Source organism: Lactuca serriola, chromosome 1 (genome assembly GCF_051521515.1).
Source record: "Lactuca serriola cultivar US96UC23 chromosome 1, Lser_US96UC23_V15, whole genome shotgun sequence".
NCBI lineage: Eukaryota > Viridiplantae > Streptophyta > Magnoliopsida > Asterales > Asteraceae > Lactuca > Lactuca serriola.
This window is the reverse complement of record NC_136408.1, coordinates 22,738,030-22,764,329: the sequence shown is the minus strand read 5'-3', so window position 1 is coordinate 22,764,329 and position 26,300 is coordinate 22,738,030. Positions and strand designations below refer to the sequence as shown.

The 26,300-nt window shown below is 36.0% G+C and overlaps 1 protein-coding gene and 1 pseudogene across 1 annotated transcript; both read left to right on the top strand.

Moving 5' to 3' along the window:
* Positions 1-18,293, top strand: part of LOC145052386 (agglutinin-like) — a 28,406-nt pseudogene extending 10,113 nt beyond the window's left edge.
* On the top strand, positions 15,484-16,711 carry LOC145072423 (uncharacterized). The gene is made up of 3 exons (XM_079018875.1): positions 15,484-15,801; positions 15,881-15,979; positions 16,125-16,711. Exons 1-3 carry the CDS (start codon positions 15,490-15,492, stop codon positions 16,593-16,595), a joined length of 882 nt encoding a protein of 293 aa, XP_078875001.1. The 5' UTR covers positions 15,484-15,489; the 3' UTR covers positions 16,596-16,711.
* Positions 18,294-26,300: the final 8,007 nt, after the last annotated feature.

Genomic DNA, 26,300 nt, shown 5'->3' with positions numbered 1-26,300 from the left:
ACCGGCCGAGTCTCGGTAACCCTAGCAGCAGGCGCAGATCCCTGCGCTGGTCCCTGTAGAAGCTGCGGGTACTCGGCCTTCCGATGGCCGGTCTGGTTGCAATGAAAGCAAACCGAGAATCCCTTGGGGCATGCCCTCGTGATATGCCCCTCCTTCCCACACTTGTAACATACTCCACCTCTGCAAGACCCCTCATGACTCTTACCATACTTCCAACAAGTGCGGCCCTTCGCGCCTCCAGATCTCGAATCCGCGGGTCTAGCCCACTTGGCTGCCGGCTAAAACTGAGCCGGCTGCCGATCCATCCTCTGAGACTCGGCCTCATCCCTGGCCTGAGTCTCCAGCTCGATCTCCCTCTTCCGAGCATTTGCCTAGAGCTCGGAAAATTTCCAGTAAGTCGAGTTCACCACGAACTCCTGTATGTCTCTCCTCAGAACACCCAGATAACGGCTCATACGAGCCTGCTCCGTCGACACCTGCTCAGGGCAAAACATCGCCCTCTCATGGAACTTCCTGGTGATGACAATCACTGAATCAGTACCCTGTTTGAGGGTCAAGAACTCTTGGATCAACCGTTCCCTCTCTACCGGGGGAACATACTCCTCTCGGAACATAGCGGTGAACCTCTCCCAGGTCACCTCAGAAATCTCAGCCAAAGTAAAGTTCGCCGTCACGAACTTCCACTAATCCTTCGCTCCCAGGCGGAGCTGGTTCAAGGCGAACCGAACCCTCAAGTGCTCTAGACAAGAGCACGTATAGAAACATCCCTCGATGTCAAAGATCCACCTCATAGCGGCAATCGGGTCCTGCGTCCCGTCGAACTCGGGTGGCTTCGTGTTGCTGAACACTCGGAACAACAACGAGTCACCTCCCTGAGGTCTGGCAGCAGCAACAGCAGCAGTAGCTGCAGCTGCAGCAACCTCAGTCAACGCGGAGTACCGCTCATCAAAAATCTCGATCAATGTGGTCTTGATGTCTCCAAACATCTCAGGAATCTCAGCCCGGATGGCAGCAGCCACCTCCTCATGAATCATCCGACGGATCTCCTCGTCGCTGACACCACTGGTCTCAGGTGTGTGTCGAGTCCCAACCATGATGTCTCTGAAATACAACAAAATTATCAGTATTTGATCGAACCTGCTCATACTCGATGACACTACCCTACTTGTCCTCCGTCGTCCAAAAGATTCTTACTTGAAATGCCTACTGATCTGGTGTCTTCAGTAGTACGGGCCTAATACTACTGACCACACCGCACCAACATCCACTTCAAGTCCTCCTCCTTGGATCTTGGATTACAAGTACTATATTCTCATGAGCTCCTAATTGTTGTCACTCGCTCTCAAAGCATCTCAGCAGCAGAAAACTCCTAGGCTAAGGCATCACAAATCAGGCCACTCTAGTCCTAATATGTATACTTAGCCTATTCTGGCATGCATAATATAACATATCTCAGAACACATAAAGTAAGGGTACTTTTGGGGAATTCGTCGCTCGAGCGCTGGCTGATCGTATACACGGCTCTGCTCTGTTTGTCTCAAAACTCTGTTACTCTTTTCAAAAAAATTATTTTATTATAAAAATTCTCCTCAATTCCTCAGTTTGATTTCAGATACGCCCGAAGATGCATCTGAATCCCTCAAACCAAGGCTCTAATACCAACTTGTAACAACGTAAATTTTCAAAACAAAATTTTCATTTTTAAAACCATCATTTTTCACAAATAACATTAACATATTGTTTCAAATGTATTTATCACAAAGACATTTCCCCAGAATCCAAAAACATAAACTCCTCAAGTGTGTACGAATCATGCCGGCGCCTTCCCGCGCTCATCACTGGTACCTGAAACCCATCACACAACAACTGTAAGCATAAATGCTTAGTGAGTTCCCCAAAATACCACATACAACACATACGCCACTCAAGGCTATAATACGACCCTCCGGTCGATGTGTCTCAGCGGGACCCTCCAGTCCCGTAGCTCGTTGGACCCTCTGGTCCGATCATAGCTCGTTGGGCCCTCCGGCCCGGTCTGTATCGTTGGACCCTTAGGTCCGGTCTATAACAACATACACATACACGTAGCACATAGCACATAATCTCATACATAACACATAAGACCCTCTGGTCTACATAATGTACCACTCTAGGTAAGTATAGTGAGAAGACTCACCTCGATGTCTCGGTAAATATCTGACTCGAAATAAATGCGATCTAGCCTCCGCCTAATCACACAAAGTAATACACTCATAAATACAACTGAACTCAACCCTAAAGGTCAACAAGGTTAACGGTCAACTTTGACCGGACTCGGCGAGTGTACTAGGGCGACTCGGCGAGTCTATACGTGTCCACTGACTCTCTAGGATCCTCTCTTGACACGCCGAGTACTTCTCTGACTCGACGAGTTCCACCTGGCATGAATCGCGGGCCCACCACGACTCAACTCGCCGAGTCTCAAGAACAACTCGGCGAGTTCCGGCTTGACTCAGTCCCCCTGACTCTCCCTGACTCACTGAGTCGACCCCTCAACTCGACAAGACCACTCGCTGAGTGGTTACGGGCAAACTTCATGCTACTCGTCGAGTCTGTTCTTCAGACTCGGCAAGTTCATGCCATGCATAAACTCAAACTCACTTCTGAGGTCAGATCTGTTCTATACAATCATAGATCTGGCCTCCCCAAGCATGATAATCACGTAAAGTCCAAACCTTGGTGCTCAAACAAAAACTATTTGCTCTTATATGATGTTTTAGCCTCATATCTCGTAACCCTTGGTCAAAACTCCCATGAATCCTCATAAAGCTTAAGGAATAAAGCTTCTCTGGACCTCTATGGATCCCATTTTAAGCCTCAACACAAATAGGGACGAAATGGACATCAAATCTAACCAACAAAGGGATCAAGAAACCCTAAACCCCCATGTTCATCAAAACAACAGAAAAGGGAGCCAAAATATACCTCCAAAATGATGCTCTGAGCTCCAAAATCGAAGGATGTCCACCTCCCTTACCTCCTCTTAGCTAGAATCTCCTTTGCCTTGCTAAACAAAGCTTCAAAGGTCAACAATGGCCTCTTCTCTCTCCCAAAACGCTCAAAATCTCTTTAGGGTTTCTTGGTGGCTGCAAATGACGGCCATAAGCCCCTTTAAATAGGTCTCAAACCCTGGAAATTAGGGTTTCATTAAACAGCGTGGACTCGCCGAGTCCAGACGTGAACCCGCGTGCAAAAACCGCGATCCTACTCGGCGAGTTTAGACTCCAACTCGTCGAGTCTCCTCACATCACCCAAAATTAAAAGAATAAAAATAATACCTGGGAATCCGGGGTGTTACAATTTTGGGTTTAGGAGATTATATGTGGCAACAAAATGATTCTTTTATTAGAAAGAAAGATAAACAAAAAAAATTGACAACTCAAAAATAATGAGACGTCGCTCACTCCACTAAAATCGCAATTAAACCATGTTTCTCGTAAGATCTTACCAAATTTGACATGAACTCTACCTTATACTAGACTTTGTACGACTATACAAGCTTTCTGAGGTCATAACCAATGATATGTACTATTAAAATTGTTGTACAACATGATTATTTAAAAATTAATTTATAATTGATAAAAATAACATAAAATGGTTGGGTAAGGATTATATAAAAATAAAATATATAAAATTATGAAATGAATTCAAATCATATTTCATAAAATGCCATATAAAAATATAAAAAAATATACTGAAATAATAATCATAGTGACTTCGGTGTTATGTCGGTGCATTCTGCCAACTTAATAGCAACGACGGATTGACCAGAAGGGTCCCAATAAAATGTGAATATTGGGGGAAATTTTGATAAAATGATTTTCCATTTGATAAAGAAAAAAGATAATAGAATGTCAACCTCAAAAAATAATTTTGTTATTCAATGTAAAAAGATAGAATGAGTGTATAATCAAATTTAGCCGATTCATTTGTGAAAAATGTTTTTTATAGGGATGGGTTAATGGGTATAATAACGAAAAAAACGAACCAAAATAGAATTTAGTGATATAATCAAAACATAATAACCAAATCGTATTCAAAATATATGTTTGGTTTTAATTTTTTGTTAACTGATAAGTAATAATTCTGTTATGATTTTATAAGGAAACCGAGCCATTAAAAGCCTGAAACTTTAACCTTATATTTAATTATATATAAATTATAAATTATATATAACTATTAAATAAATAAACTTGAAGCACAACTAAAAATTTGAGGTCTTCTTTTCTAGAAAGGGAAAATGTCACTGTAGCACAATGAAGTTATGAGTTTTGTCCGATTTGATCATTTATGTTTTTTTCTTGCGCAATAGGTCATCTAAGTTTTACTATACATATCAATTAAGCCATTATCGTTAGTTTTTAACGATTCACCCGTTAACCAATCATTCTAAATTATAGGAATGACCCTATGGTTAAAATTTTATTCGTAATCGGTCCCTTACCAAGTACGGTTTAAACTACACGACCAAAACTGCCACATTTCTAAAACTTTGGGGACCAAAGTGTAAATTTCTTATCTTCTTCACCATTAAATCGCCTTCTTCTTCCCCCGTTAAAGGGGTGTTTGGGATTGCTTTTTAGCTTTAAAAGTCCTTTTCAATAAAAAGACTTTTTGACTTATAGTTTTTTTTTTTTTTTTTCCAAAAATAGTTTTTAAAATGTGTTTGGATTAACTTTTGGAGGAGCAAAGGCTAAAAAACCAAAAGTCACAAATTCGGACTTTTAAAACCATAACTTTTTCTTCTTGCCAAAAAGTCATTCTAAAAGATCTTTTATAATTGCCAAACAACTTTTCACACCTTTAGCTTTTTGAAAAAGTTAAAAGTCCAAAAGGTCATTTTAAAAGTTTTCCCAAACACCCTCTATGTTGTCTTCTGATCCCGAATCAAATTCCCTTTCTTGATCTGCGTTTGAAACCAAATAAGCTAGTTCATCATCCACTCGTTCTTCAGTCTCTATATGTATAAAGCAAGAAATCGGAAGTGAAAGGTTTAATTATAGGTTTTCAGTATTGGAGAATCAATGGCGTAATTGACATTAAGAGCAAAGGAAGATGTACAATCGTTCGTATTGTTGAGTAGACACAAAATTCCCACCATCGGATTAGCGACATGGAGCTCTAGTTCCCAAGCTTTCGATTATGTGACCACCGCTATTCTCGAGGTCAAATCGATCATCATTCGTTGTTACTTCTAATTTACTCCTCTTTCTTCTATACATGATCTAAACTCGATTCTTACACGACTAAAATCAGATCTCAAGTTTAAGTCATTTTAAATTTTCAAAACAAATGAAAATGATCCCAATTACAACATTTTAGACCTTCCATAGTCGATGCAATTGTTTTTGTTGTTCTTCTTGTAAATTTAATTGTAGGATGGTTATCAACATATTGATACAACTAGGAGTATCGGGTTCAAGGAGATGTATTCAAATCTTACAAGTTACATTTATTTTTTCCTTGTTAATTATAAGAACAAAACATTTTGAACCTTATTTTCAGGTAGGGCATGGTCTCAAGGCAGCCATGGATGCATGAATCTAGAGGAAGGATCTCTTAACCACATTCAACCTATGGTACACCATGAACTTTTTGTAAATTTGATGATAAACTGATAAGAATAGAGTTTCCTTTAACATACATACATTCTCATACATGTGTCATGATTTGTCTCCGGAGATGGCTCGTCCAACATTGTTAACACACTTCAAGAGCTTTAGCTCGACCACCTTGATCTTTATATGGTGAACTTAATTATGGTGTTAAAATTCAAATTCTATTCCAAGATCTCTTGAATTTCGACATTAAAGGTGTCTTAAACTTCGACGTTGGAGGTATTTGGAGAGAAATGGAGAAGGTCGTTACATAAAACCTAGTTCTATTGAAGCTATTCCCATGGGGGTTTTAGTTTCAAACTCAGATCAAGAAAAGGAAATTTGATTTGGGCAATCAGAAGACGATTTAATTAAGAAGAAGATAAGAAATATTCTTTGGTCCCACAAGTTTTAGAAATGTGACAGTTTTGATCCGCTAATTTAAATCATAGCTGGGAAGGGACCGACTACGAATAAAATTTTAACAGTAGGGGTCAGTTGTGTACTTTACAATAACTGGTTAAAGGAAGAATGGTTAAAAAGAAACGATAATGACTTTTAGAAACTATAGCCAAAAAACATAATTGACATGTACAGTAAAACTTTGATGACCTATTGTGCAAAAAAAACATAAATAGTCAAATCGGACAAAATTCATAACTTCATTGTACTACAGTGACATTATCCCTTTTAGAAACTAGTGACATTATCCCTTTTAGAAACTATAGCCAAAGTCTCATACTACTTCGGTAAATATTAACTTTGCCGTAAAAATAACTTAAAAAAAATTCTTCTTATTTTTCACATTTTACACTAGGTTTTAAAGCTACTAGAAATTGAAGTATCAACGACGGGTAATTCCATCACTAATTCGTCGCTAAAGACGATGAACTAGCGACATAATTGTTGAATTAGCGACAAAGTTGTTGGTAAAAAAACCTTTGTCGCTAATTGACATCGGCAGATTCTAAAAGGGATTCAACGATGGATTAGCGATGCCACAAATTACTCAGGGAACATCTAGATCTCGTCATTAATTTGTCGTTGATTTACCTAGGGATTTAGTCTGTCGTTGATTCCGTCGCTGAAAGTTCAGTTTCTAGTAATGTAACTTATGTACTACATGGTTGACAAATTTAGAATATACTCTTTATTTATTTATCAGTACATAAATGACAATTTCCATCAAGTAGAATATAATATAGAAAATTTTATTTATTTATTTTCTAGTCGATGTTCGAAAATTTAAAAAACAAAGACCAAAATGCTTTAAATGATGTTATAAAAAATATTTCTTTTCTAATATTCCACTCTATGTTTGAAATCCTTAAAAAAGATGTCATTTTACAAAATAGGATACATTAAATGATAATTTTTAGAAAATAGAATGTTATAAAGAATAATTTTGGTGTGGTGATTATAGGTTGTTGTAGTAGGTTTAAAATGGAAATTGGTAATCTTTTTCTTTCAAAACATAAATATATATTAGGAGTAATTTCATATATATCCTTCTTAAATATTAAAATATCATATTTATCCGGACAAAATTATAAATATCGTATATACCCTTTATAAACTATCAAAATATCATATATATTTAAATATTTATTTTTAACATTTTTTAATATTTTATAATAGTTTTAAATCGTTATTTTTATCGATCGACTATTATACCCTTTATAAATATAAGTTTAATATATCTCAAATCTATTTCCTTAACCTTTATTGGCCGTTGAAGGTCTCCTCTCCTCCCTATCGTCTACTTGTTCCTCAAATTGTTCGCCATTGAAAACAAACAAGCTGCATGTTTAGGTTTTTTTCTTCCCTTTCAAAATATCGTAGCAAATTATCACTAACTAAAGGGTTATCAACATTTATAAATGTGTGTTACTTAGATCGGTTTAGAATATATTGGTCCAATTTTGTTTGTCTTTGATCCGAATTGATTTGGTTTTGATCAAACTAAATTGCGGTTTTGTCGAAAAAAGTTAACAAAATTAATGCGACCGGGTTACCGGTTCCTGGACTGGTTCCAAACATTTAAGAACTGCCTAGAGCGGTTCCGGTTCCAGTTCTAACTTTCTAGGAACCGCCGGTTCCGGTTCTCGCCAAATGAAGTGGGTATCCGCTTACGTCCCTATTTCTTATGTATCCATTTAAACTAGGGATGAGCAGAAGCGGGTATCCGGCCATATATAGTAGAACCGGAACCGGAACCGACGGTTCCTAGAAAGTTGGAACCGGAACCAGAACCAGAACCGCTTACATCAGTTACTAAAATTTTGGAACCGCTTCCGAAACCACCGGAACCTGTTCCAGTTCCGGGTACCCGCTTAGTAAAAACTTTCAAACTACTTTAAGCCAAAAATCATGAAATCCTTAGCATTTGTCTATTTAAAGACCTCATAAACATTGTTTTTGAAAAGTTTCAAACTTGTTTGTGTTTAAGAGCAAGCCAAAATGCTCCAGCCCTTATAAAGTTTTCAATTGAAGCATTGAGCTGAAGTGAGCATGAACAAAGGCACGTTCTCCATTTATAGGCTAAAGAGTCATTCATAGGTTTGTTGCACCAAGCAATGTGGGATAACATTATTCTCTTTATAATCCATATTCCAGCGTATCTAAAGCGCACAACCACTAACTATTGCTTTTGTTTACTATTAAACTAAATACAATTACAATATGATTTGACTGTATATCTTATTAATTCTTAATAAATCTTAACATCTTATTGAAAAAAATTAAAACCAACTTCAAGGACTTGAGCTTTATCTCAATATAAACAAGCTAAATAGTCTATTAGTAGAAATGTTTTATAATTCGTATTAATCTTGTCGTCATATATGTAAATCCTCAAGAATAATTCTTCGTGTTTCATTGCTCTCTTTATTTGGGGATTGAAATCATAGAATAACAAACTCCATAATCCCTATTCTATGTCCACAAATAAAATAATGTAATATATATATATATATATATATATATATATATATATATATATATATATATATATATATATATATTCCGGCGGGTACCCAGCGGGTAGCGGTTCCGAAAAGTTGAGAACCGGAACCGGAACCGCTTAAGGCGGTTCCAAAACTTAAGGAACCGGAACCGCTTAAGGCAGTTCCAGTTCCGAAACCGACGGTTCCGAGGCGGTTCCGGTTCCGAAAACGGATACCCAGTTTCGGTGTTCATCCCTAATTTAAACATCATATACTGCCGCTCTTTGTCATAAGTTAAAGCATGTGACAAGATTAATTTAAAACCTTCAATATTAGGTGATGTCAACAACAAATATTAAAGCCATTAATCAACATTATTTACAATTAGAGACATTAAGTATCCTCCTACTTTTGATCCCTTATGTGTCATATTAGTATCCTAAAATATCATTAAATCTCATTAAATGAACATTAAATGTTACACATGTCATCATTTAATTGGATAGGAAGATATGTAGGAACAAAAAGTAAGATGATATTTAATTTTTCTTACAATTATACATGAACCCACAAAATCTCTTTTTGCAATTATCTCCATGCATTTGACAACATTTATAACTAAAACACATGCTCTTTCATTGACTAACGACTTTATTTTTTATCAGCTCTTTGGAAAGAATGCAATCGATGCCTCTAATCTAGCTAGTGTGAACGCAAATATTGTACGTGAACAATTTCTCTTACGTTCCCTTATGAATGATACACTTTGTCTTTTTCTTTTTTATACCTCCACGTGATTATGTCTACTATCATCGTCAAATATAACATCTTGTAACCCTATTGTAACCAGGTGTAGGAAAAGAGCCAACAGGGATTAGGGGAGACCAACAAGGAGGGTTTAAGAAATCAATTTTAAGTATTTTAATCTAGGATTTATAAGACGGAATTAACCACTCTTCAAAATTACTTTGAAATTAAACAATTTTAATGTTATTTTAACAATATATTTGTATTTATGAATTATGATTGCTTTTACCAAAGGACATTTGACATAGTAGTAAGAAGTGACTCTCTCAAATGAGAAACCATGAGTTCAAGTTTTTTAGGAGACATATGTGGTATTTAGAAATATGTTAGATAGTTTGTCGTTTACAAAAAATAAGACTGCTTTTGTAATACTTTAAAATTATATTTACGTTTGAAACTAATTTAAATAATATAATATATATAGTTAATTAATTTATTTATTAGGTTGGGTGATGACTTAGTGACAATCCATTTATCTAAAATGTTAGGTTATGTTGGAAATATCAATAAATTTAAATAAATATGTTAAATTATAATAAAATTTTCAAGCTAGTTAATAAATAGGTTGAATCGAAATCTAAACCGTTGTCTGCTCTCAATTGCATAAATATGTTAGATTGGAATGAAATTTCAAGCTAGTTAATAAATGGGTTGAAGAGAACCTAACCCGAACCAAAAAAAATAAAAAAATAAATAAAATCTAACCCGACCGCTCGTTTCTCAAGATAGAGGCAACGGAGAGTCGCTTACACACTAACCCTAAACCTTTTCCCTTCCTACTTCTTCATCATTTCTGCAGCTGCATGTTCGTTCTTCCAATTTTGTCATATTCACCCGAGCATTCGATTGAAGAAAAGGTATTTATTAGGATTTATCTTTTTCACCTGTTTGCTATTTTTGTTCCCATAGATATGCGCATTTAAACTTTGAAATTTGGTTAAATATTCAAAGTATATTGCATCTAAGAAATTTAGAAAATTCACTAGTTAGTATTCTTCTCTACCGAGTGATGGTGTCGTTCCTATCGTATTGCGTCTAACTCACCTCAAAAATATTTAGTTGTTTATTCTGTATTTTGCTAATCGTTTGTTTCACTATAGATCATCTTATATATATTCAGTGAGTATTCAACTATTTTTTTATTTGTATAAACACCATGCATACTGTTCGAGTCTTTTAATACCTCTTTCATTGTTTAATACATATAATTTGTGGCTGAAATCGCTTTTTCGTTTAATTATTTACGGCTTAGATTCACCGGGTCTGATTGTCGCAGTAACGGATATCCAACAGCTAAAGATCAACAACCTGTTGATGGTAGGGTTTCAATTTTTTTTTGTTGTTCATGTTTTATGAATAACTTAGTACCCATCTTAGTGTTGTTTGAAGAGATTCTGATTTTGTATAGTATAATGCCAGGGAGGGACAACAAGTTTGGAAGAATGCATAACTCATGGACCATGGGGTGGTTCACAGGGGAAAGACTGGATTTATATGCCCCAAGGGTTTATTAAAAAGATTAAGATTATATATGGAGAAGTTATCGATTCAATCATATTCCAAAGCTATCTTCAAACAGGTGAAATTCAAAGCGCCATTTTCGGTGGCAATGGTGGCCACAAAACGAACACGGTAACTTAATTGATGATGTCTGTATATATACCTGTCGATGTTTTTGCTTCATGAATAATTAATGACATTTTTACAATTCTACACATTTCAATTGACACTACAAGAATTCCAACCTGTGCAGACGACACCTATCCAGACGACAGATGTCGTCGGCAAAAGTCACCCTATACCGACGACATGTCGTCGGTACAAAGGAAAAAAATGTTGACCATTAAACTTTGACCATAAGGGCTATACCGACGACATGTCGTCGGTACAGACTAGGCGGGAAAAGATGAAAAACTGGCGGTATATCGAAAAGCTTTACAGACGACTTGTCGTCTGGGAAATGTTCTAAAAAAATATTTTCCAAAATACTTGGAAGGTCTTAAAAACTTTATGAAGATTGCTTAGAAACATGTCAACTCCAAAGGCAAAGTGCGGTGCCCGTGCAAAACGTGTGTGAATTCGTATCGACATGTTTTGCCTACGGTTTATGCCCACTTACATGACATTGGGTTTCTAGAAACATATACTACGTGGATTCATCACGGTGAGAAACATGTCGGTTCTTCGGATTTAAGCTACAATTCGACTCCAAGAACAAACATTCCAGTAAACACGCCCACAAGTAATGAGATGTTTGATGTAATTGATGATGTTATGGCGGAACAAAATACAAATGAAGAAAATATAGACGAGGAGGGGCGAGGTATAGACCCGGAATTTGATGATTTGTTTGAGGAGCTCAATACCAAGTTATACCCTGAATGTAGCGATATGTCTGCCTTAAACTTTTTGGCAAAGTTGTTGCATATTAAAGTGATCAATAGATGGACAAATAGTTCGTTTGATCAACTTGTAGAGTTACTAAGAGCTGCTTTCCCGAAGAGCAAGATTCCAGCTTCACACTATGAAGCTAAAAAGAAGTTGAGAAAGATAGGGTTAGGATATCAATCGATCCACGCTTGCAAAAATGATTGTGCTTTGTTTTGGAAGGAGAATGGTTCCATGCAAAATTGCCCGATTTTTAAGGAGAGTAGATAGGTGGACACAACTACAAAGGGGAAGAAAGTACCACAAAAAGTGTTGCGATACTTTCCTGTGACTCCAAGACTTCGACGAATGTATAGCTCCAGATTCACAGCTAAAGATATGAGTTGGCATAATACTTGACGCTCAATAGATGGTATGATGTATCATCCGGTTGATGGGAAGTCATGGCAAGATTTTGATCAAAGATATCCAGAGTTTGCTAAAGAACCTATAAATGTTCGTCTAGGTTTGGTTGCTGATTGATTTAATCCATTCGGCAACTTTAATAGTACTTATAGTACTTGGCCGGTTATATTAACTACCTACAATACATCACCATCAAAGGACATTGATGTTTTCTTGAGGCCTTTGGTGGATGAGTTGAAAATGTTGTGGTCTGAAGGAGTCCAAATGAGAGATGCGTCAACCAACACCGTGTTCAACATGCGTGCGATGTTGTTATGGACTATCAATGATTTTCCAGCGCGTGGAAGTTTGTCTGGATGGAGCGGTCAAGGTTATTTAGCATGCCCTACTTGTAACGCAGACACATCTTCAATTTATGTCACGAACAAGATGTCTTATGTTGGTCATAGACGATTCTTGCATATGAACCATAAGTGGAGGCAAAGTTTATTGTTTAATGGTCAACCTGAGAGAAGGCCACATCCAAGACGATTTACCAATACAGCTATATTAAAGCAATTAGCTTGTCTCCCTGATCGTATTCCAGGGAAACATCCTGAGCATGGGGGTGCAACAAGAAAGTGCAATGATGAAACAAGAAAAAAAGAGTTGAATTGGACGAACGTAGTATCTTTTTTGAGCTTGAGTATTGGTCTTCCCTCGAACTAAAACACAATATAGATTTTATGCATGTGGAGAAAAATGTGGATGAGAGTTTTGTAAATACTGCATTGATGAATGAAAAATGTGGATGAGATTTTTGTAAATATGGGCATTCGGCCACATCAGTGGCCAAAAGAGAAAGTCAACAAGAGGAAGAAAGTCAATAATAATAAGGAAGACAACAAGAAGAAAATAATACTACCACATGCTGATTACTCTTTTAAACCAATTGATCGACAACGATTCTGTCAATTCATTAAAGGAGTGAGGCTACCTGATGGTTTTGGATCGAACTTTAATAAGAAGGTGAATGATACAGCATCAAATTTGGTTGGGCTAAAGTCTCATGATCATCACATCCTCATGCAACGATTGCTGCCTATAGGGGTTCAAGCATTTCTCCCAGAAAATGTTTCAACAACAATCATTGACTTGTGTACATTCTTCAAAAAAATTTGTGCACGGTCATTAGATGTTAACGACATGAGAAATGCCAGAAAATAAGTGGTGAAGATTTTATGCAATCTTGAGTTGATATATCCTCCAACATTTTTTGACATCATGATTCATCTTATTCTTCATTTACCTGAAGAAGCCATTCTTGGAGGGCCTGTACACATGAGATGGATGTATCCTTTTGAAAGATACATGAAAAAACTTAAAAATTATGTCAGAAACAAAGCCAAGCCAGAAGGCTCAATAGCAGAGGGTTATGTTGCAGACGAAGCTTTGACATTCTGCTCTATGTATCTTGAGGGTATGCAAACCAAATTCAATCGTGTTGATAGAAACGAGGATCCTGGCCTTCCAAAAAGGCAATGTACTGTGTTCTCATCACAATGTCGACCGATGTCCACTAAGAAGCTCGTCGGACTTTGTAAAGATGCCAAAAAATCATTACATTGGTTTGTACTAAACAACTGTGATGAGGATGAGCTGAAAGGTTACATATCGTAAGTTTTGTGATCTATTAACTACTTTTTCAATAGTGTTATCATATCTTCAAAATATTCTAATTGTTTTGTCTCACATCCAGCGAATTCAAATCAGAATCGCCTGAAAGTGATTTGAAAACAGAATTTCCTCCATGGTTCAAAAGAAAGGTAAATACCTTATATTCCAATTTATAATATAAAACTAATTTATATTATTACTTAAATGTACAATATTATATTTCCTTATAGATTTATCGCCTCGAAAGAGAATCACCTTCGGACTGTACTAACGAATTAAAGGCGTTGGCACATGGTCCGTTAGATGCAACTTCTTACACTGCTTGCATAGTAAATGGTGTTCGATTTGTTGTACTTAGCCGTGATCTCCAACGTACTACTCAAAATAGTGGCATTCTTACATTTGGAGTAGACGGTACACCATTCTATGGTCAATTGGTGGACATAATAGAGTTGCAATATTTACATGGTTATTCAGTTGTACTTTTTCGTGGTAAATGGTTCAATGCGTCATTAGATAATGGACGTTTAATTAGTAAAAAGAATATGGTTGTTATCGATACCAGTCATGAATGGTATGTCGGTAAAACATGGTATGACGATCAACAATACATCTTAGCCACTCAAGCTAAACAAGTGTTTTATCTCCAAGATCCTACTCGAAACAGTAATTGGAGAGTTGTGGAAGATGTTCATCATCGAAAACTTTGGGATCATCCAAGTATCGGTGTTAATGAGATAGATGTGGTGAATGACACTCGATCAAATGATTTTCCCTTGGCTGTCAATTTAGGTGATGATGATGATGATACATACTCCGTTGACGGTGATGATATGTACTTTTTAGATAATAATGATGATGGTGAATCAAGTGTGGCTCCTACTATAAACGATGATAGTTTCTTTAATGATGATGATGATGGTGGTGATACGTACTCTTCAGATAATGATAACGATTTCATAAACGATGACAAATTTATTAATGATGATGTTGTACATGTATATTGTTCTAGTGATGATTCTGATTGATGGTATGTTACGGTTGTTATACATTTTGATTGCTTAAAATTGGTTATTATTTTTTTTTAAAGTATGTTTAGTATATTTTCTAATATTTATTAAACAGATGGCTACACATGTTGCGAGGGGGCATGAAGGAGACGGCGGGGAACGACCTCCACATGAGCGTGCAGGCAAGATACCGACGGGTTGTCAATCTTGTAAGTTACATGAATTTCTTAAATATATTGGATATATTTTTAAAGTTTTAAATTTCTAAATTTTTAGTTCTATGTGTCAATGTAGCAAACTCGATGCGTCGGCGTGGAAAAGGAAGATGCTTAAATATGCGAAAAAAGTTCAAGCACAGCGATCAACCTTTACCTGTGGAAATTGATAGCGTCGAGGGGACCTATAGATTCATAAATGCAAATGGCGAAATGTTGACAAGGTTTATCTCAAACTTTGTGGCAAATCATGTACCACTCCATTATAGGAATTGGAGACGTGTTCCTTTCCATTACTATGAAGCTATGTATCCTGAAATTGAAGTAAGTACAAAATACTTTTTATATGTGAAAAATTTTATACTTTTTAAATGTTTTTTTACTAATTAAATTTGTTTTTTTATTGCAGACATATTTTGATCTTGATATGTATCGGGGTACAAATATGTGGGAAGCCGTTCGAGCGACTGTACAGGGCGACTGCCAAAGAGCTTATAAACAGCACAAACATGACGTGAAAGATTATTTTGATAGTGTTGGTGGATATGATGTTGTGGAAGGTGCAAGACAAACTCCACCGGATGATATGGATGAGGAAGCTTGGAATAACATGATCGATCTTTTTTTTTTGGATGAGGGTTATAGGAAGCAGTGTAAAGAAGGTAAAGAACGCAGGTCCAAACTTCAAATTACGAGTTCTCATGGAAGTAGAACATATGCAGACAGGCGACGTGAGGAGGTAACTAAATTTATTTGCATTTTATCAAAAATTTATTAACATTTATGTAAATATATTAATTGTTTTTGGCTTATTATAGAGAGAAAGAGGAGAAGACCCGCAACATATCGACGGTTGGAGACAGATGCAATTTAAAGAAAGTCGGGGATGGTGTACACCACAAGCAGAAGTCGTTTGGGTAAGTAATAAAAAAAGTGAATAAGTTGTTTGATAAATATGTTATTATTATTTTAGTTAGTTTAAGGTATAATATTATTATTTTAGTGTATAAATTTAGTTATTTTGTTTTAATTAATATACTTTTATTGTTTTCTTTATCTTAGGAAAACATTCAACGAGAGAAGATGGTGATGCAATCACAACTCGGGGAGAAAGAAAAGTTAAATGAAGAACAATGCCTCGCTTGTGCCCTCAGTGAGAGACATGGGCATATTCGCGGAATTGGAAGGAAACCAAGCATCAACAATAATTTATTTCCAAATGAACATACCAAGCGTTTCAAAGCTTCCACATCCCAATCTTCAGATAATCCCCAAGTTGCTGTATTATCCCAACAAATTCAATTCATGCAGCAACAAATGCAACAAATGAACCAAATGTTTAATAACACTTTCGCGTCTTTCATTCCAAACTTCCAACCACAACCAATGCCACAATTTCAGTTTAATCCCAATATGGTTCCACAAAATAACCCCGAAACATCAAATGAACTCGCGGAGGATAATGATGATGATGTTGATGATGGTGGTGATGATGATGATGATGATGAGGAGGAGGAGGAGGAGGAGAACTAGAATGGTAATGACAACAATGTTTGTTAAAAACTTGATTTTTTTTTGTTATTTTGTTTGATGATGTTGATGATGGTGAGTAGGAGGAAAACTAGAATGGTAATCACAACAATGTTTGTTAAAAACTTGTTTTTTTTTTTGTTATTTTGTTATGTAGTAAAATTTGAATGGTATATTATGTTTATTAAGTGCTTCTGGATTTTAATCATATATTATCTTATGTTTATATTATTCTGAAAATATTTCTTGTGGTTTTGTTTTAAATGGTATACATAACAAAACTGGTGGATGATATATAAAAAAAAATAGCTATAGAGACATGTCGTCGGTATAGCTTACCAACTGTAAAAACGGTTTTCATTTTTCAAAACGAGAAGTCGTCTCTATAGCTCTCACTTATCCCAACGACAAGTAGTCTCTATAGCGCCACATTTTTACCGACGACAAGTCGTCTCTATAGCTCCACCCTTTTACCGACGACAAGTCGTCTCTATAAGGTGCGAATAAAACTTTTTCTAATTTCCTCGAAAATCAATCCCGACGACCCTTTCCGGATGACTTGTCGTATGGACAGAATATGCTATACCGACGAAACCTGTACCGACGACATTTTCGACTTTTAGCGACGGACCTATACCGACGACTTTTTACAGACCAAATGTCATCTCTATAGGCTTTACCGACGACAAGTCGTCTGGACAGAGCTCAAAAATGTCGTCTGCATACTACACGATCCTTGTAGTGTGACTATCCTAATGAGTATTTAACTTCAATCAGTGGGACAATTTGCTGCTATAAAGGTTCAGATGTGGTGATGTCATTATGCTTTCACATAAATCAGAATCGCTATGGTCCTTTTGGTTCTAACAAAGGCACTCGTTTTTCCTACGATGGTGAAGGTGGTGTGGTTGTTGGATTCCATGGGCGTGTTGGACATTACATTGATGCTATTGGTATTTATTTGATGCCTAAATCACTTGCATTTCGTCAGAATTCTACCTGTCAAGAAAAGTCCACGCATGAGGTTAATTCCATGGTTTCTTAGATTCCTTCATTTTGTCACTTCTGTTCTGTTTTACAGCTTTCAACTGTTGATGATTCTTATAAACGGAATAATATTTTCTCTACAGTTATGTCGCAGGATGTCTTTAATGGCAATGCCAAGGGAAGCGGGACCTTGGGGGGCTTCTGGGGCTAAACCATGGGATGATGGAGTTTTCTTCAACGTCAAACAAATACGTGTTCTTGTAGGGGAGTCTCTAAAAGTGATCCATGCGATTCAGTTTGAATATGTTAGAAGGGATGGTCAATCTGTTTTATCACAATTACATGGAGGACAAGGTGGAGAAAAAACACAAGTGGTATGTATATACGTACTTTTTTTTTTCTATTTCATCTACCTAAGGATCTGTGTAGACTGATTGCAGAACAATGATTTGGCAGGTGGATTTGGATCTCCCGGATGAATATTTGACTGGGATTTCAGGGTTTTATGGGCCTGTTGAGGTTCATAATGGGTTGGAAGCAATAATGGCCATTACGTTTCACACAAACAAAGCGATTTATGGGCCTTATGGACATGAAAATGGTGCAGGATGTGTTTATTTTACGTCAACAGCATCTCCTGGGAAAGTAGTTGGCTTTCAGGGCAGAAATAACGGGTATTTAAGTGCAATTGGAGTTCACATGGAGTATTTCTGAAGAAGATAATAGAAGTAACAAGATGAATGAACTTCAAATTTGTAGTCTTAATTTCTAATGACATGTTGGGGATTTTTTGATGGAGTATCATAAAAACTTAATTATGTATTAAACATGTAGCACCAAGTTTTCAAATGGGATACTTTAGAGAGTTCATCTTATATCTATGAGGTAAGAATATTTCAAAACAATCGACCCATCTTTACAAAATTGTCATTTTTAAAAAACTACTAAGGGGTGGTGTTATGTTTTCACTGCTAGCAAAAGAAGAGAGAGAGAGAGAGAAAGGCACAAAGCCATTTTTCATAGGTGGAAGTGCACTGGTGCGGTTCGCTGGTAAAAAAATGGGTCCGGTGTAATGTACACCGCTGATAAAACATGTTATCTCAGCTTACCCCCGATAAAAATAATGTGACACCGTCCAACCTTTTATTTATATATTTCAACCATGATGTATACCTATGTTTTTGTGCATACCATTTTTATTTAAATCAATAAATTTACTGAGGGTCCTATTTGTATATCAATTTGATTTGAAAAAAGTGTCAAATAAAAAAATATCCAATAAATAATTAATTGGTGTGTTTATTAAAATAAACATTAAAAAATTAAAATGAAGATTTATATTTAATAATGAGGCGTATGAATAGAATACATATTTAATACCATCTTAAAAATGACATAAGAAGGCAACCAATTGTCATTTTTGTTTACATTAGATTATTTTTCGCAAACCATGATTGTTAAACTTCAAATTAGACCATTATGACCAATTATATTATGTTAACGTCCAATTTGCATATACGTTGCATCTATGTGGTATCTAGGCAACATATGAGATTGAGAAAATAACTTAAGAGGGTAACTAATTGTCATTTTGTTCAAATTTGATTATTTATTTTTTCGGTTCATTGTTCTTGGATTTTGATTACGAAACCATTGATTGGTATATGCCTCATCTTCTGTTTCATAGACCTATCTTCAGTTTCGTTCTTCGTGTTGATTTTCTTTTCAAGACAAAGTAACATAGTAGTACATGTTCAAGGATACCACACACCAAAGAGAAAACCAGATAAACAACATCGAACATGTAATGTGCATGTTCAATTGTCATTACAAGTTCTTAGTTTATTTGAAAAAAAACCTTTTAAAAGATATTAAATTGTTGTTCGACCACTAGAAATATGAGAAGACGCGCATAAGGTATTGCATTTAATTTTGAAAATTGATATTTCTTGTTATGAAGATATAACGTTTTATTTTCACTGATATTACAATTTCACCAAATCTTAAAATAAAAAATTTACATAAATATTAATAGTCAATTAGACGGTCCAAATATGTTTTTACTCCTTTGGCGGTTCAGCGTACTACTAGGTTAATTTGTCTTAAAAAAATCAACACAAAGGACGAAAAATTTGTGGTTTCTTCATTAAAACCCAGGAACCGTGAACGAAAAAATGAACAAAACCAAAAACAAATGGAAAGAAAACCGCAAATGAGGTAGCCTTTAATGCAATTTTAACTTTAAAAAATGATTTTTTTTAGTGAAAGACGAAACCGAAGATGAGGTGATGAAACCGAAGATGAAGAAACGAAACCGAATGCGTGTTATGCCATCTATGATGAAACCGAATACGAGGTGACGAAACCGCGGATGAGGTAATACCATCTGTTGTTTCTATGACTATTTTTTGAAAAAAAAAATTTAACAATTAAATGAAAGTCATTAGAAAAAATGTTAAATTTGTAATTACAATACTAATAAATTATGTTTCTTTTTTAAAAAAATAGCTATTTAAAAGGTCATTATATTGAACTAAATAGAGTTGTTGGCCTTGGTGTGATAGTACACTAGCTTAGAGTACGCGCCAATTGCAATTTGTCCCATCGTTTCGCTTCTCAAGATAGAGGCGTCAGAGCATCGCTTGATGAACCCTACACACGAGGGTTTTTCTTTTTTCTATTTCTTTAGCATTTTCTGTTACTGTATGTTTATTCTTCAAAATTGGTAATATTAACCTGGAGCAAGCAAATTGAAGAAGGTAATTTTGGATTATACCCTTTATTAGTTTGTTTTCTTGATAAACAGTATATGCGCATTTGAAATTTTAAAAAAGGAATAATGACTTAAAAGGGTAATTGATTTTTCGATTTGTACATATTTAGTCACTGAGTTTTTTTTGTCAACATTTTCATATTGAACTTGTTTAACTGTTCAAAAAGCATCCATTTGACCTGTTATCGGAGGTTTAGTCGGTTTCCGACGTGTTAGACAACTCTGACGATGCTTCAGTTATCTTCTCCGGTAAGTCTCCGGCGTTCATGATTTTTTCGATGAACTCAAGAACTCAGGTCTTATCTCCCGTATTTTTCTTAGATCTAAACAAATTTCGAACATCAACCCATATGGGTGTTAGATTTTCAGACTCAAGAACTCAAACTCAAAAATCAATTATCATCTTCTTTTGTTCAAACTCAAGAACACACATAAGATCTTTTGATGTGTTTATTCATAGTGTTCTTGAGATCTTTATCTGATTCATCAGTTGTTCATCGTGTGTGTGTTAGATCAGAACACGAAGAATATGAAGAACACGAAGAACACAAAGGCTTCAGATTTGAGTGTGTTTGTTAGATCAAAACACGAAAAACACAGACCAGATCGAAAAACGAACCTAGATTAGAGCACAAACCCATATCTTCAAGCTCGATTTATGGGTTTGAAAACCCTAATTCGAGTTCATCTTCAAACTCGATTTTGGAAAATCACCACATGTGAGTGTGTTCATCTTCAAGGAACCCAAAACACACAAAATCAATTTCTTCTTTGTTCTTGGAGATCATTTGATTTCAGATCTGATGTTAGAGCATGAACACATACACACACACACACACTTCTAGAGCTCGTTTGGTTTTTGGGAAGAAGATGAACATGATGAAGACGAACCCTCCTGAAATCGACGAACACACCAAGTCTGAGGGCTTTCAAGGGCAGCTTTGAGCATCATATTTGGGTTGAAGACGATGAACATTAGATCTGGGTTGGAGGTTGAAGAAGATGAACAGGTTGGAGATGTGAGCATCAGATCTGGAACAACACTCTGATTTCAAAACTGATGGACCAACTTCGTATTCGTAAAATGAAACTCAAAAATCCCAAAGCTTGATTTCTAGTTTGAACTCCGTTCCATACCACCGGAAAAATCATGAAAGTTGGAGTCTTGCCGGAGAAGATAACTGGAGCATCGTCGGAGTAGTCAAACACGCCGGAAACCGGCTAAACCTACGATTGAAGGTCATAAAAAACGGTTCAACAATTTCAATGGGAAAATATGGACAGAAAAAACTCAATGACTAAATATGTACAAATCGAAAAATAAATTACCTATTTAAGTCATTATCTCACTATTTCTAAAAATAGATTCAATATAATAATATAATTTTTAAAGACGTTCAAGTGCTTAAGCTTAAAGTACAACAAACCATTAATATAATAATATTATAATATAAATCTTACAAATAATAATGCCATAGATACAAATATTTGATCCACTAACAATATAATACTTTTGAATCAGTATCCCTTACTTTCAGGGATTGAATTGAAACCCCTAATTTTCAGCAATTAATCGGCATTTTCAACAATTGCGTCAAAAACACATGAGAGACACGTTATATAATTTCATCTCCTCTCCCAGCCAATTAAAACCCTAAAAACATTGAATCGCCACCCACTGATGATCTTGATTCTATGTAATCGTCGTCCTCTATCTATGAACTCCATCTCTTTGTTTTTTTGTTACAACTTCGTCCAGAATAACAAACCCAGATCACGTATCTCACCACTACACACCAGTGACTTCTCTCTTCCTCCACCTTTGTCTTTCTAAAAACTCAAAACCACGACACCACCTGACTTGCCCAACGTCCTCATCGTCATCACCATCTCCTTATACTCACTTGATCAACATACCATGTTTGTTTTCTGATTTCACAAATTTTAGTTTTTGACATTTTATTTTCCCAACTTTGATTTTGATTTCTATAGTGTGGTTCTTTTTCTCATCCATGCATTATATCTTTCCTTGAAACTGAAATCTGACTATTTTACCCTTTGATATCTTGGTGTGAAATTAACCCTTTTTTAACTATGTTTGTGCATGTAACAGATGACCGTCATCCTTGAAGTTCAAATCGGTGGATTGAAGATCATGTTATCTCCCCCAACCTGAGATGGAGGAGATAGGTGGATGACCTACTTCCTGTTGCTCCATAAGTCCTCCTATTACACGACCCCATTTTCATATCTCCTCTTCGTGAACCCTAATAGTTTGAAAGAATGCACTGTCTTTCAGGGTTGTACCGAGAATTAAACGGAAAAAATGTCTTTTTTTCATCTGATTACACACAAATTGGCTCTATCAATTTTTTATTTCTTCCAGTTTGTTAACTTTGTTCCTTATAGTAGATTGTTTACTTTGTAATTGTTGGATTTCGAATTTCAGGTACAGTTGGAGAAAGAACTACTACACCCAATTGCTTGGTGTGAGGTGAGTACCACTAAGTTGAAGAATTACTCATATGTCTAGCATGTAAACTGTGTAATTGTTGACCCAATCATACGAGATTTAAGCTTATTACTTTTAGATTGCTAAATTTGATTCTTTTTGTTAGGTTCAAGCTAGATAATGGTTCTAAATATTAGAAAAATAATTATGTTAACACGGTTCAGGGGATGCTCATGAGGAATCAAGGATTCTAACTACGGTTGCTTCTATAACAGGTAGTTCTTAATTCCTTTCTCTTATTTTGGATGTTTTTTAAGGGTTTTTAAATTGAAAAAATATTACTTATTTGGTGAATATTGATTGGATTATGAAAAAACTCAGGTACCATTAGAGAGCGACATTAAAAAGTGTAATCTCATTAACATACCCTTTTACGACGCGCAAAACACGACGCTCTTTGATTTATGTTACGCATTAGAGAGCGACATTAAAAAAGTGTCATCTCTTCAAAAAATTTAAGGATTTAGGTCGCGCATTACTGAGTGCCCTTAAATTAGTGTCTCATGTAAAAATATTAAAAACACGGAAGGCACTTGTGCGTCGTCTGTGAATGTCGTTTTATATTTTTCTTAAGAAACACGCGTTTCGCGTCTCGGAGGGAAAATGAAATCCCCAAATTTTTTAAACCCCCACCTTCTTCTCCCTCGTCTCCACCCCTCATTTCCTCTTCTAGCCTCAAATTAAGGATCAATTGCTTCACATCATGTTTAAGGTTAAGGGTTTGAGATTTCTTCCAAATCAACCCTCACACTAAAATTATGGATCAATTTTTTAAACCCCCACCTTCTTCTCCCTCGTCTCCACAAACACACCGTCATTAGATCCCTTCGCTTCTCAGGTGCTCCGAATTCTCCATTACTGCTTCTTTAGACTTTCCTTACACGGTATTGTTCATGGGTTTAGCTTAATCCTTTACCGGGGTTAGCAACCACCTTTATCACCTATTAATTTCATATATATCATTGACCGTCTCTTTCGATTCTTCCCACCACTCCAATCTCTGGTTTTTATTTTGTTTCCACCTCATTCCCTCTTTCAATAACTATTCTTCTTCATCACCTTCTCTTTTTCTTCTTCTACGAGGGTTTTCGGAATAACTTTCTTCATCCGTAAATCCGGCCTTGAACCACCACTATTCTCGCCTCCATCGTCGCCAATGAGAATGATCTACTTGGACCCTGAAAAAGAGAGCAACGAAGGGGAAGATGTGGTGGTGTTCTTGTGTCTAATTGATTTCAGCCCCTTCACGACCACACATAGTTCCCATCAAAAATTATGTTGCCCTCACCATCTCTTATATCAAATACCTGTTACACCTCCTTCATCAATTCATCAGTTTTCTTCCCCATCGGCTACGGTTCTACTGTATCGATGCTTTCTCGACGTTCCAGTTACTAACACTGGTGGTAGAAGAAGACGGTGAATCGGCGGTACCATACCAAGCGCCTATACAGGTAAACTCCAACTCTCTCGATTTCTGCCTTTTTTTTCAGTAAAAACCGATTAATTTGAGGTTAGTTAGGGTTTTTCCCTTGCTCCTCAGTCCTAAACTCTTCTCAGCGATTTTTGGTGTAAACCCCACCGACTTTGGTGAACTCTCAAGCAAATTAATTGTCTGAGTGTTGAGTGACTGGAAAAGAATATGTTTTGTAGGCTACTAAAATGTGCATCTCTATAGATTTGTAAGGTTGATCTTACTCTGATTCTTCATAACCCCTTCCCTAATTCTCATTTCTTTATCATACCTTAGTACTACATTCATCATTCTTCTTCTACTGATCTATGAAGCAATTTGTTTTGAACAGGTTCTTTCTGATGCATTGCATAGACAAGCTACATACACAACAACTAGACTTGCTACATTCAGGTACACCATTAATGGTTCATTAACCAAAAAAACACAGATTTATTGTTTTTGGTTGTTTATGTGACTCTTTAATTACTTGATAGGATTCTGATAAACAAGGCACTTGAAGCCAACGATGGAAAGCCACTACCGTTATATCAAAAATCTTTCTGCGGGCTGACAGCTGGTGCTATCGGAGCCTGTGTAGGAAGCCCTGCTGAGCTGGCACTCATCCGAATGCAAGCTGATGCCAGCCCAACGTAGTAACTACACAAACCCATTCCATACCCTCTACAGAATCACTGCAGATGAAGGATTTTTAGCTCTCTGGAAAGGTGTTGGTCCCACTGTGGTTAGGGCAATGGCATTAAACATGGGCATGCTTGCTTCCTATGATCAAAGTGTTGAGTTCTTCAAAGACAATCTTGGTTTTCTGAAGCAGCTACAATTGTAGGTAAGATCAAATCACAAAACCATAAAACCATAAAACTGTAATAAAACCACTATAACAAAACTGAATGATTTTTTAATGCTGGGAATGATTTCAGAAGCAAGTTCTATATCAAGGTTCTTTGTTGATGCATGTAGTTTACCCTTTGAATTTGTGAAAAATACAAATACAGAAGGGGCAAGTTCTATATCATGGTTCTTGGTTTTGATTGGTCTATTTTTTTAGTTTCTCCTTTTATGTTTGGGTTCCAACTTCTAGGACACTGGAAAATCATTTTATGTTTGGGTTTTGATTGGTCTATTTAATTTATGGGAATAGACCCCTTATTCTCCGTTTTATGTTTGGCCAAAGTTGTTCAACAGTGGAACTAGGTCATTGTCATTTCTTGCTTATTTGCTATTTTCATAGACCCCTTATTCTTGTACTTATTGTTAGTGAATAAGGTAAAATTGAATTTTGGTATGAAATTATCATTTTCTGTGTTAGGTTATTAATGCAGTGTGAAAACTTGTTGCTTATGCTCATTAGTTATTATTTCACTCTTGCTCTACATAATCTTAGTAAGTGTTTCTTTTTGACTTAATGGTATTAATCCGGACAGATAAAGAAGGGTGTTTTTTGTTTGACTTATTATACCAGAGCAACTCAAACTCTTAAAGCCATTATATTTGACAAAAATGATGGTGGCTTTCAGAAGCATAACCGACTTTATATACCTCATGTATATGCCTCTTCAGGTAAATAATCACCCCTTTTTACATTAACTTTTTTCAGTTCTCATTCCAATATAATATAATTTTTTAGTGTAATATTTCTATGAAATTCTTTTTCAGTTCATATTAGCATTCATTTCACCAGAATCAAGAGTTGTAGGTGTTAGAGACTTGACTTATTTATCATATTACCAGTTCCTCAGGTAACATTCTATTTCAACCATATACATTGCTATTATTTCAACCATATACAATAATAACATTATGTAACTCCATTGGTTAATCTTCTCTACAATCACACATCATCCCATTCTTTACAAGATGAGGTAGCATCAATCACCATGCATCTTGCCACGTCAACCATGTCACAGAATTCCGAAAATACCCATGTTTCTTTATTCCAATCCGATGAAGATATTGATAACC

Excerpts from the sequence above, each read along its gene's own strand:
- LOC145072423 (XM_079018875.1), top strand. The coding sequence starts at position 15,490 with ATGTATCGGGGTACAAATATGTGGGAAGCCGTTCGAGCGACTGTACAG. Across the intron at positions 15,802-15,880 it reads CAGACAGGCGACGTGAGGAG|AGAGAAAGAGGAGAAGACCC; the intron begins GTAACTAAATTT and ends GGCTTATTATAG. Across the intron at positions 15,980-16,124 it reads CACAAGCAGAAGTCGTTTGG|GAAAACATTCAACGAGAGAA; the intron begins GTAAGTAATAAA and ends TCTTTATCTTAG.